Here is a 12,093-nt window from a genome sequence, read left to right on the forward strand (position 1 = left end):
ATGATGCAGCGTTACTGGTCACATTCTATTGTATGGATGTTTGCTTTTCTCTTACATTTGACTAGTAAAAAGTCCCTGAATTCTTGGTGATCAGTAAACACAGGCGGAGATGGGAGAGGGGGTCCAAACAGTGGAACGCTCTCCTCTGAGAATATCTTCAACCTGTGACAAAGAGCAGATATATGACATCTTTCTTATGCTTTCATTGGATTTAGAGTACATCACCCAGTGTGGTAAAATAAAGTCAACTTCTCTTTTTAATCAAGGACAGCAGAGGCAATCAAGAGGATGTAGTAGACTGAATTAAAGTGAGAGTTTTAGGTAGTGAAAGTCAAAAGCTGAACTGGAACACCATAAACCACAACATTAATCAAAGCACTCACCTGTAACTGTCATTCTGGCTATTATACCTAACTAATGCAAAAATATCTGGAAGTAAAGTGAAGGAAGCTCTGATTAAATGGAGACACAATCACAATTCATGTCACTTCTGTGTTTCTGTTTGACAGCAGAAGCTGCTCTGAATGCGCTTCATGTTTCTGAACCACTTCATTTCTCTGACAGTCATTGTTCACATGAAGGATACGGGTGAAGTGCGATCGGATCATAGACGGTTTGAAGGACGACGATGCGTCATCCCCTTCCTGGAATACTATGGTGACAATGTCATTTCCAATGTGTCTCTTTCTCTCCACCTGCCAGAGAGGAAAGACCAAAGAGACACAAGATGAAGGAAAAATTTCACCTCAGTACCCTGTGAGTCATATGTTCACCCCCAACACCCCTGCTGCCATGAATTCAGTGAGTTATTGCTGTGGACAACAACGTCAGCCCCATTTAGAAAATTGGTGCCATTAAAAGCATGCTGAATTAGCCATGAGCTATCCTTGCTTGTGAGCCTTTCCAGGATGTTCCTTTCGTACCCAAACTCACAGTCTGAAGACCACTGCTCAACACCAACTCCTGTGGGATGCAGTATATCTGGCTATTTAGCTGCTAAATGCTCCAGTTAGTTGCCAGCTTTGTCACTAAAACAGCTGCCTGGAGTGTGTAGAAACAATGCTGATGAGAGCAGTGAGAGTGAATCAACACAGTGAAGCTGCTGTAAAACCAAAACAATGAGCTGAAAGAGGCTAAAACGCTCTGTTGAGCTCAGGGGATCTACAGAGATGGCTGATAATTCTCTGTGGGTTAGAAGCGATTTCATCCACTGTTAGCATAAAAAGATTTATTAGAGCTGGTTTAAAGTTAGCTAATCTGCATCGCCCTATTGATGATGTACTGAGTAAGGCTGCAGTGATGGGGATAGTGTGTGTGTGTGTGTGTGTGTGTGTGTGTGTGTGTGTGTGTGTGTCTGTGTGTCTGTGTGGAAGAAGGTATGATTCCAACGGGAAACATTTTCCAAGCTCTCGACACCATAACACTTTCAGAAGTGGTGATAATTTCAACTCTTTGATCTCAAAACTTCAGAGGCAGCAACATCAGGCACGTCCACTGCACTACCTCCTGGCTCACCTGCGTTTCCACACTGGTTCTGTTTTTTTATTTTTTATTTTTTTCTCTTTACCAGCCAGCCTTTCCCTGTCAATCACATTTAGACAATGAATAAAACCTGCATTCTCATTAACTTTGCTGAGGAAAACCATGGTCCTCAGAGGATGAATCAAAGTCATTTTACCCTCTAGTGTCACCATCTAGTCATAATTTTCACACAAGAAATATCAAAATCACATTTTGCCATGACATTGAATGAGTGCGTTCATGTTCTCCAGACGATGAACCTTTTCTAATGTGGGCACTGCTCACTGCTTTCCTCTCAGTCTACAAGCAGGTGAAATGTCAGGTTTGCACTCAAGTTAATTCACAGTCTTAGAGACAGACTGCTATGAGATTACATCTGCACAATTACGCTCCAAAGAGGATAAATCCTTTTGACTTTGATCAGTAAATAGCTTTTGAGCATTGCCATGTGAAGTATGAGCACAGACTGTTTGTTTATTGGTCACCAGATTGTCTTTTTTTTACCTTAAGAAGAAATTCAGAATATGTGTCAGACATGCTAAGCACAAACCCTTTCACATCATACTCTATTATTGGCTTTACAAAATGAAGCTGTACAGTAAAGCAATAATGGCCTTTCTCCTCCTTTTCTTCCTTAAGTGAGCACATCTTGCCAAGTTGGCTGCTATTGTACTGGCTTCCTGTCAGTGCACTGTTAAAGTGGGGTCCTTTCTCTGCAAAATGAAGACTTGAATTGACTGATGTGCAATTAAACTTTGTGCAGTTTTTCTAACATCAGCGTATAGCACAGTGAGAGGTCCAATCTTTGCTGGCCGTTAGTGGTAAGAGGTGAGGGTGAAAGGGCTGAAGTATGTACAGAAACATGTACAGAAAGACAAGGCATGCAAGTCGACACTCATTACAGCTGTTTGTCTTTTAAATAGTTTGTGTCTCTTTTGGATAATTCACCAATACACAAGACAACAGCCACGCTAGCATCGCTGTGACAACAGCGCTTTGAGCTAAGTGCAAAGGTCAGCATGTTAACCTGCTCACAGTGTCAGTGTTAACATGCAAATGTTTAACAATTGTAATCCTGCCTGCCCAGACACTGCCATCTTTTCAGTGGGACTGAAAATTTTAAATAAATATACAACAGGGCAAAGCACAACTACACATACACCCACCTGCTGTTTGTTCTCTTTAGAGTAGGGTAACATGGTGGACACATGGAACATGAGCTCATGGCCCTGATACACTGTGTAGATGGACTTAATTCCTGTAGTGTCATCTGCAGGTAAAAAGAGACAGAAAAAGATTAACAACAGCACATTCACAAGCCTTTAAAGTTGTGTTAATGCATGATGATTCAGCAGATGCGGGCTCTCTTACTCTTGGTGTCTAGCCCTCCGCGGTAACCTGCCCATCCCTGCAGCGTAATGGAATCACCCAGCAGATTGAGAAACTTATCAAAGCTCTCGCTCCCCGTCTCTGAAACAGACACAGGACTTTTGACTTCTTAGATATCTTTCATTGCAGTACACACTGTTCTGATAGAGTTTGACATTTTGGGAACTGGGCTTATTCACTTTCATGCTTTCATATGTACACGAAGTTAACACCGGCAGCTGCTTGATTTAGCTTAGCACGACTGGAAACAAGAGGAAACACCTGGCCAAGCTCTCTGAAAGTCATAAAATCCACCTGACAAAACCTCTAAACTTCACTTATTAACATGTTTGTTTAATCTGAGCGCAGTAAACAAGTGAAATATACTGTAAAATCTTATTGGTGAACTCTAGAGGTGCAGGCAGGTTTGTTACCGTCATACAGAACAAGGCTACTTATTTCCCCATTTCCAGCCTTTGTGCTGAGCTTAACTAACTGGCTGCTGCCTCCAGCTTCATGTTGAGGGGACAGATATGAAAATGAAATCCATCTTCTCATCTAACTCTTGGCAAGAAAGCAAACAAGCTTAAATAGTTTCATACACTGAAAGAGCTGAGCATAGAGGGATTTACCATTGCTGAACATCTCGTCGTCTGTGAGCTGTCCGTCTTTGGCAAACAGGACGCCAAATTTAAAGTTGACAGAACCCTGCAAAATTATAGCTGGCTTAAAATGCCTTTCATATTATTTTCTATTAACATTCAGTGCTGCTATTATAAGAAATACAAAAAGAAAATGTAAAATATGACAGAGAAGACACACAAAAGGTGTTCACAACCGCTAATTATCAGTAAAAATAAGAACAAAGAGACACTGAGAGTAATAACCCAACATGAAGACAGGATTAAAAGCATGCATTTAGAAGGTATAATATAGTTGAAAATGTGATGTAAGACAATATTAAAGATTATATTTCGGTACAGCAGCGACTTCTACCAGATAAAGGAATGAAGAGAATCAAACAAGTGGGTATCTGTTATGTGGGTATGTGAAGGTGGCGAGAAAGATAAAGCAGTGTCATCTCATACCTCCTGTTCCTCCAACACCAGCAGATCCTGAGGAAAGAAGGCATAAAAATTCATCATTCACACTGACCAGTACTCCAGGTAGAGATGACACAGCCTGAGGATATCACCCAAATCAGATGCTGCTGATCAGGCCGGGCATGAAATGGACCGGTGCTAAATTTCATTAGCAGCTGGCGGATGCTCTGGTGCTACTCTCACCTTCTGAATCTCCGGGTTGAGGATCTCCCTGGGGCCCTTCTCAAACCTGTCCATGTTCATTGCACTGGGAGTGAGGAGATGAGGAAGAGGAGGGAAAGGAGACAGAGAAAAAGGTGTTTAGGATTGATGGAAGACAAATATCCCAAAGGGTTACACAGAAAAATGACACTGGGGATTTCTCATCCTGCTTGTACCATTTATCCTCATTCAGAGTTTGGCGCCGCTCAGCCTGAGGAATTTATAATCTCCTGTTGCACGCATCGCATTACATCCTGTTACTGATTGCTCACGAAAATCTGCCACTGGAAACAAAATGTTGAGGATGAATGGCTATAAAACAGAACTCTCTCCAATATATGTGAGAGTTGCCAGATTTAGCAATTTTCTGAGCAATCGGGCTTCTTTTATGTGGTTGTGCTGGCAAAATATTAAAAATGAGGCATTCTAAGAGGATCTGGGAAACTCATGTACCATTTGGGCTGTTTGAATACATTCTGATGCATCTGCCTCTCCTCGCCTCCTGTTACTAAGATTGAAACTGGGCGATAGCAGGCGAGACGAGCAATGACTGATGAAACAATCAATCAATCAATCAATCGATCAGTTATTTGAAGTAATTTTTCAAGTAAAATCACACTCTTTGGTTCCAGTTTCTGCAGGGGAGATGTGAGTGAGATCTATGTAACATACATACATGACATTTGGCTATTTTAATGTCTGTTGGGTGAATTTAGTGTGAGTCACATCTGGCAACACTGTCAATTTCTCAGCACAGCAGGTGATAGCCAGTAATATTGATCCTCATACATGCATTGTAAAGAGTGAATTGACTGTGGCAGCTCTTCTCACCTTAGGATGGACTTGACTGATAGTGTTTTGGTCGGGCTGTAGGGGAGGCTGATCTTCAGAGTGCCCTGAGCGAACAAGAATGACACACATCAGGGATTACAAACACTTAGCACAATGGGCTTCAATCGGTCCCTCTTTTCTCTGAGGAGCCACTCGCTTAAACTTGATGCACTGCGGTTCATTTTATAAAAGAATATCATGCAAACTCATTGTTACCCAAATAAATCCACAGCGCACAACATATTTTTCAATCAGTCATAGAATAATTACACAGTACCAAATTAAACCAGAGCAGTTCAAGCCAAACAAAGTTGTTCAACAACAACAACATCCTGTACCAGTTAGAGTCTCACAGAAACAAGACAAATCAATGTGATCAGGCAGCGGAGGTGCACCGCCCTAATCAGGTTCCAGATGAGGCTGGAGGACAAAATTAGATCCAAGCTGTCTTGGTCATGCAGCTGAGTCACCGCACTACAAACGCACAATCACCAACATGCATCTCTCACACACACACACACACACACACACACACACACACACACACACACACACACAGTCTCTCTTGTACCTTCTCATATTTAGATCCCATAAAAAGTACCACCAACAACTGTGTACTCCAGTAGAAAGTGTTCACATTTATGCATGCGTGCACACCGACGCATCAGGATTAATCTTATAATGTGATGTCTAATAACACATCAGTTGAGGTGGAGGTCTAACAAAGGTGCTGAATGCATTTCCTTCCTCATGAAAAAGTTGCAAAGCTGATTGTATAACCTGCATTGTTCACAAGCACGTTTATTAGCACGCACTCTTCTTCTTCTCTGCCTTTAGTGGAGCATTTCTGTGTTTCTTGCTGCTATTAGAGGTCAGACACTGCAGAGGTTGTAGTGGAGTAAAGGTTCAGTTGTAGAGTATTTTTACTTTGTTTTAATGCTACTTAAAGGTATGTCTTCCACCAATGGTGTGAGGCGTGCAGATGGTGAACTCACCGTTTTTCTCCAGAGGATGGCTCTGTACTGAGGAACCCGCTGGTTGTTCTGGTCCGAGAGGACGACTGACAGGTAGAAGGGATTCTTCTCTGCGTCTGTACCCACATAGTTCTGGTGAACTGGGGGGAGGACAGAGATGATATACACATAAAACTGAGTGGATGTCTCAATGAACTGACGTTTTAGTTTCAGAGTATTTTTTCTCTTAATTGCTGATATCCTCTGCTGCCAAAACTGTTGCTATTCAGCTCTCCCTTTCATCCCCGTCCATGTTTTGGCTTGTCTTTTCTGCCTTTTTTGGTCCTCTTTTCTATCCTTTCTTTCACTATTTTCTGGCTCCCATTCATTTATACAGACAAAGATCTCCTGACGACACCACAGCAGAGTCACACATTCATGCCTCTGCCTCTTCGGTTGACAGGGTAACATCTTCGAAAACAATGCTTAACAGACCTCCAAACCCAATTAGAAGCAGGATCTCTGCCCACATTGCCATCCCTCTGTGCCCTCCTCGGATGCTTTCTTTTCCTCAAATGTTTTCTTTATTCTACAATTTCATTGTGTTTTTCTCTGATGTTTGGTTTTGAGCTCTTTTTATTCTCCATTCGCTTTGTTCGTATGCTTCAGGTGAGCAAAGTAAACAGCTTTTTTCACCTTGTAATCAATCAGGGATTATCTTCATACCTGATTCAAGGTAACAGGGAAACACGAGGACAAACTGCTCCACTATTCTTCAAATAATCATGACGAAATTAAGAATTGGAGTCTTGCATTGGATGCTTGGTCGGACAGGAAGTGCTTATGTTAGAATAGTTGGCCTCGAGTTCATCATGTGTTGTGTTGTACGATGCAGTCGGCTCTGTTCAGGCTGTGAGACACAGATGGCTCAGCTGCAGTCCAAACAGGTCGAGCCAACTTTCTGGAGACATGGCTCTTTTTAAACTGCCCATGCCATAGCGTGATTAGACCCTGGCTCGAAGAGAAAATACATTTCTTTTCTTCCATTCACTGACTTTTTGCCGTCTTACTTTCCTTCACAATTATCTCCATCCATCTCGACTCCCGCCTTTATCTCAGCCTTTCAGCTGAAGGCCTTCGTCCTGATTCGAGTCACGTTAAAGAAACCTGGACAATGATCCTTTGTTGCACAACCTGATGTGCCGCCTACACTGCGGGCCTGAGAACAGGAAGGGTGTTAATGAGGAAGGCGAGATGATGAGGGTCAGAAAGGTGAAGGAACAGGTGACCAATTCTAATGTATTTCTTAACAATCTCTGAGGCTGTTCCTGTGAATGACTCCTGCTAGCCCTGCTGCAGAGCGCGGGGCTCGTTTCAGAAGCCAACAGTCCGATCTTAATTATGTTATCTGTTGAGGGAAAGCCTTTGCTCTGTCGGTGGTGGTGAGGCTATATATCCTCTATGGGCATACTCCCTGGGCGGTGTATAGGATTAGAGTATAGCTGAGAGCCTCAGTGGGGATATGGCTGGATGCTAACAAGTTTTGGCCCTGAATGAAGAGTGGTGCAGCATGAGGACAAGGCTGACTTCACAAGATAAGAAACGTCCTGTGGACCAGGGAAGGAATTCGGAGGATGCTTTATTTGTGCTGCGTTATGCGGAGCTCATACGCTCTCCCTCAGCCTCAAACTAACTCCACGGATGTGTGTTTTTTTTTAAAGCGAGCACAGCAGAGCAGCACTGACCTTTTCCCAGAAAGTATTTAAAGAACCATCTGGTGTGGTACTCTGGATTCTCCAGATGGACATCGGTTCTCCTCCAGGTTCCCGGAGTGTAGTCCGAAGTCTGTTTGCCACACACACAAATGCACACACGCCACAGTGTCATCATGATAGTCACAGCTTGAATCACAGCAGTCTTCTCTGTGGAAAACTGTGACACTATGCAGCAGTACTGATTACAGTACAGGGCAGGAAACCTTATACAGCCAAAGCCTGTGAGCTACAGTCAGTCTTCATGCTGTTATTGTTGTATTGTGATGTAAATAATCACAGAGGATGTACAGTTAATATTCTCTGAACTGAAGGCCCTTTTGTCTTATGTAACATCATATCTGAAATCATAACAAGATGTGAAACAAAAGCAAGACACTGAATCACATTCAGATAAATAGCAAATGGACATACGCTGTAGCTGCTGACGTGAAAAGAAACAAACAGACAAATGCTGAAAACAATTAAAACTGCAGCGACTATGATATACAGAGCGTGATAAATGTGATTTAATTAACATAACACTGAAGGTATATGAGGACAGAGCTGTGATGTTCCTCTAATCTACTAATATGACTTTAAGGATGTAAGACTGTCAGTTGTTTGCATCATTCAAGGGTCGTTTTGCATCAATATGGGGAAGATACAAATGAGATAACATGTTAATATGTGAGCTTTAGAGGTGCTGGCAGGTGGATGTTTGCACACAGCCAAGCTAGCCAGTCTGTATGCTAACCTAAGCTAATCGTCTCTTGGCCATAGCTTCACATTTAGTGTACACCCATGAGTAGCGTTAATCTTGCCTGTTAAACTACTCCCTTAAGTTACCATGAATACATATGATGATGACACTAACAATGTGTCATCACATTTCGATCATCACATTTTTAGGGTTTTCAGGACTACACAAAGCTACCCGTAGATGTAGAGATGTACCGAATAACAACACAAAAATGCCATGGCTGCAAAATGTCTGATGTTTTGTGGCACTAAAAAGTGTTAAATTGCATGTACCTCATCTGACGAGCCATTCTCCACCCTGAAGCGACCTGCCCTCTGAATGGCCCCATCTGCATCGCTCGAAATCAGCTGAGAGGGAGACAGAGAGACAGAGAGCGGGAGACATGTTTAAAATTAGACACCTGACAGACCATGACTTGTTGCAGACAGTAATAAGTGAGTCATAAATACATTAGAGTGGGTGATCATGACAGACAAAAGAGGAACCGTGGCAGACGCATCACCTCCATGTGATAACAGCAGCGTGAGTCTTACTACAGTAAAACATATCTGTCCTCAGCAGTCTTCTCCTGTGAAGATTACCAACGTCTCCACACTTCACTGCAGTAATTACTCAGGTCTTTGCAATGATTCCTCAAACTCCCTTTGCTGTAAAAAAACCTGTTTTTATGCTCTATTTTTTCAGCCATTCTCACGTCTGCCACCCTCTACTTATCAGCCCAATTATCTGTCTCTTGCTGACTCACCTCTCTCTACTACAGCATTGGAGAGGAGACATTATGAGAGCCAAATGGGACAGTTAATGATAGTGGAAGAGTGAGAGAAACAAGAGAGGGCAGGTGAGAAAAGCAGAATGTGTCCTGTGTAATTACATACAACTTAAAGAAATGGATGGACATTTTGGGAAATACCATATGCTTCCTGGCTTTCTTCCAGAGATTTAATGAGGTTCAGGTGAATTTAGGTGATGCTAGCCGCGGCTGTGACCTCAGCACTCCATATGTTACTGTGGTTCGATCACATAGCATTGCATATGTAAAGAGTAAAAACTTTTAGCCATGCTAGTGGTAGCAGTCGCTCTAACACTTCAGCCCAGACTAAAATGTCCCGACAGCTTTTGCACTGTGGCTCGGATGCCTCAGGGTGATGTCAGGCTAATTCTGGTGATTCTTCACACTTTCATCTGGTGCCATGAGATCAAAATTTACATTTGTCCAATTAAACCTCAGCTGCACCTTGTATTTAGTGCTAATCAGCATATGTTAGCATGCTAACATGCTTAGTTTAGCATGCTGACATTTGCTGAAAAACATTTTACCGCAATCAGCCTGTTGTCAATCTGAGCATGTTCCTAGGCTAGCATTAGCATTGCTGTGCTGTGAGAACATGGCTGTAAACTTGTCTAGTCATGTTTTACCTTTTGAGTTAACATTTTAGGTTTCTGGGCAGAGATTTGTGATGTCATACCTTTGTTGAGTTCATTGGTTTGTAGGTAGACAGTGCTAGGCTAGCTGTTTCCTCTTGTTTGCAGTCTTTATGCTAAGCTAAGATAAGCATTTTCTGTCTGTAGCTTCATATTTAACAAACATACATAAAAGTGATATTTATCTTTTCATCATTCAGCTCTTGGAAATAAAGCAGATAATCTGATTTCTCAATATGCTGAACTACTCCTCTGACTTTCCTTCACGGACGTTTGGGAAAACATTGAAGTGGACAGCAAATTCAATTACAAGCAATAGAAAATAATAGCAATTTGTTATATTTGGCCTGTACATGCCTTTTTCGTTTGCCATTCTTTGGGTGTGTGTGCGTGTGCGTGTGTGTGCAGACTGCAGTCCTTTCTCAGGTCCAGATTTTCATGTTAAACCTCAGTTAGAACAATACATTTTTTTTTTTTTTTTTTATCTGAACCTAGTTTGGCTGATTTATTACTGCTTTGTTGTAGAAAACAGACATATTACATGATGTTCTTTTCATACACATTTCACAAGCTACATATAAACGTGTGTATAACAGTTAATTCCATGTGATGCTGATATCTCAGCTCAACACTCAGAGTCAAGTGTTTTGTCAGTCAGTGCTGCTGCTATCAACTGACTGAGTGATTCGCCACCTTCTTCTCACCCTTGTGAGCATCTACAAAAACCCCCTTCAATCTATTCCTCCTCACGTTCCCTCTTCCTTTTTATCCCCCAACACCACTGCACCGAATGATGTTTTGTTGCCAGGCAACGGACCGTAGAGTCTCTCCTCCCTTGTTACTCTTTCTCCTCCTGCCTCTCTTCTCTGCATCTTTGCCCTCTGCTCTTTGACCGCCTCGGCTGTCATGCTCTATTTCACTCCTCTCACCGATAGAGGTCTCTGCTCTGCAGACGTGTACGTTTTGAAACGAGTTCTGGCATTGCTGTGTTTCCCTGCACACACTGTGATGCGTCCAGATGGCCTGAAAGGGTCTGGAGGAGCCAAGCAAGAAGAGGATGAATAGGAAATTCCTGGGAGAGAAGGTCTGAACATGGAAAGCTGCTAAATGTGCCTCTTAGTGTAACTGACCTCCTGGAAGTACCCACAGACACAATGAGTACGGCTGCAGCTGTCAGTTATTTTCAGTATGGATTCATCTGCAGATTGCTTTGTCGCTCCTTGTCTTTGGTGTCATGCTCACATGTCTCGTTTTGTCCACTGACTGTTCAAAAACTACATGATATTCAGTTTACAGTGATGTATATTTGAGAGGCTGAAAACAGCAATTTTCTCATTGATTAGTTGCTTATCAGATGTTGATTGGCTAGTTGTTGCAGCTCTAAATGAAACAGAGGACAGAGAGGGAACAAACCACTTTTCATTCTTTCTGTCTGACTGTTGCATAACAAATATTCAAGCCTTCGCCAATGAGCGTGTTCATATGTGCACGAGTATCCTGCTTATGATCTGGCTTTTGAACTATTCTGGTTTCCCCGGCTAACCGCAGCGCTTTGATAAAAACCGGAACACTGTGACATGTAAACACCTTCTCCAGGTTTCTGATCATTCTCTACCTTTGTCAGTGAAACAGGATGTAAAGTAATGATAATGATGGGACATTCTGACTTCAGCAGTGCTGATCATACAGCAGATTGTATTGTCTCTGTCATTTCCCCATTACCGGCAATGAGATGGGGAAGCGAAATGCAGCACAGCCGTGAAGGCAGCAGTTCAGACAGCCAGAAACCAAGCTGTGTTCATTATCAACTGTTGAGGCGACTCAGTCGCTACAGAATCAAAGACACACCTGCAGGCAGACGATCAGAAAACTGGATTCTCTTATCTTCACGTATACAGGGATACGAATAACCAGGTTCCCCATCTTTCATGTAAATGCCACTTTAAGCAAAACCGGGATGACACTCAAAACCAGGACACTAATGTGCATGTAAATGTACGCACTACCTCAGATATAAGTAAAGGTTTCTTGCTTTAAAGCTCGATGCACAATGACAACCGGATACCTAAAACCATATTGTGAATGGATGACACGACCTGTGCAACATGAAGCAGTGTTCATCAGGATGGAGAGTGGGTGGTGTGCCCCACACTTCAGCAGCTCATTAGATCATGTCAGAC

General features: G+C 42.4%; 1 protein-coding gene across 5 annotated transcripts in view; it reads right to left on the minus strand.

Annotated features, from left to right (window-relative positions):
• garnl3 (GTPase activating Rap/RanGAP domain like 3) overlaps nucleotides 1–12,093 on the minus strand; it is a 63,841-nt gene that overhangs the window by 17,071 nt on the left and 34,677 nt on the right. For all 5 annotated transcript variants that reach the window (XM_076757497.1, XM_076757501.1, XM_076757496.1 and 2 more), the window contains exons 3-14: nucleotides 8,764–8,838; nucleotides 7,723–7,822; nucleotides 6,020–6,138; nucleotides 5,025–5,089; nucleotides 4,176–4,239; nucleotides 3,978–4,004; nucleotides 3,522–3,597; nucleotides 2,893–2,991; nucleotides 2,688–2,791; nucleotides 587–695; nucleotides 384–429; nucleotides 56–162 (exon numbers count right to left, since the gene is read on the minus strand). In XM_076757497.1, the coding sequence (XP_076613612.1) occupies nucleotides 56–162; nucleotides 384–429; nucleotides 587–695; nucleotides 2,688–2,791; nucleotides 2,893–2,991; nucleotides 3,522–3,597; nucleotides 3,978–4,004; nucleotides 4,176–4,239; nucleotides 5,025–5,089; nucleotides 6,020–6,138; nucleotides 7,723–7,822; nucleotides 8,764–8,838 (991 nt within the window). The remainder of the gene's footprint in view (nucleotides 1–55; nucleotides 163–383; nucleotides 430–586; nucleotides 696–2,687; nucleotides 2,792–2,892; nucleotides 2,992–3,521; nucleotides 3,598–3,977; nucleotides 4,005–4,175; nucleotides 4,240–5,024; nucleotides 5,090–6,019; nucleotides 6,139–7,722; nucleotides 7,823–8,763; nucleotides 8,839–12,093) is intronic.

This window comes from Chaetodon auriga, chromosome 19 (assembly GCF_051107435.1).
Source record: "Chaetodon auriga isolate fChaAug3 chromosome 19, fChaAug3.hap1, whole genome shotgun sequence".
NCBI classification, from domain to species: domain Eukaryota; kingdom Metazoa; phylum Chordata; class Actinopteri; order Chaetodontiformes; family Chaetodontidae; genus Chaetodon; species Chaetodon auriga.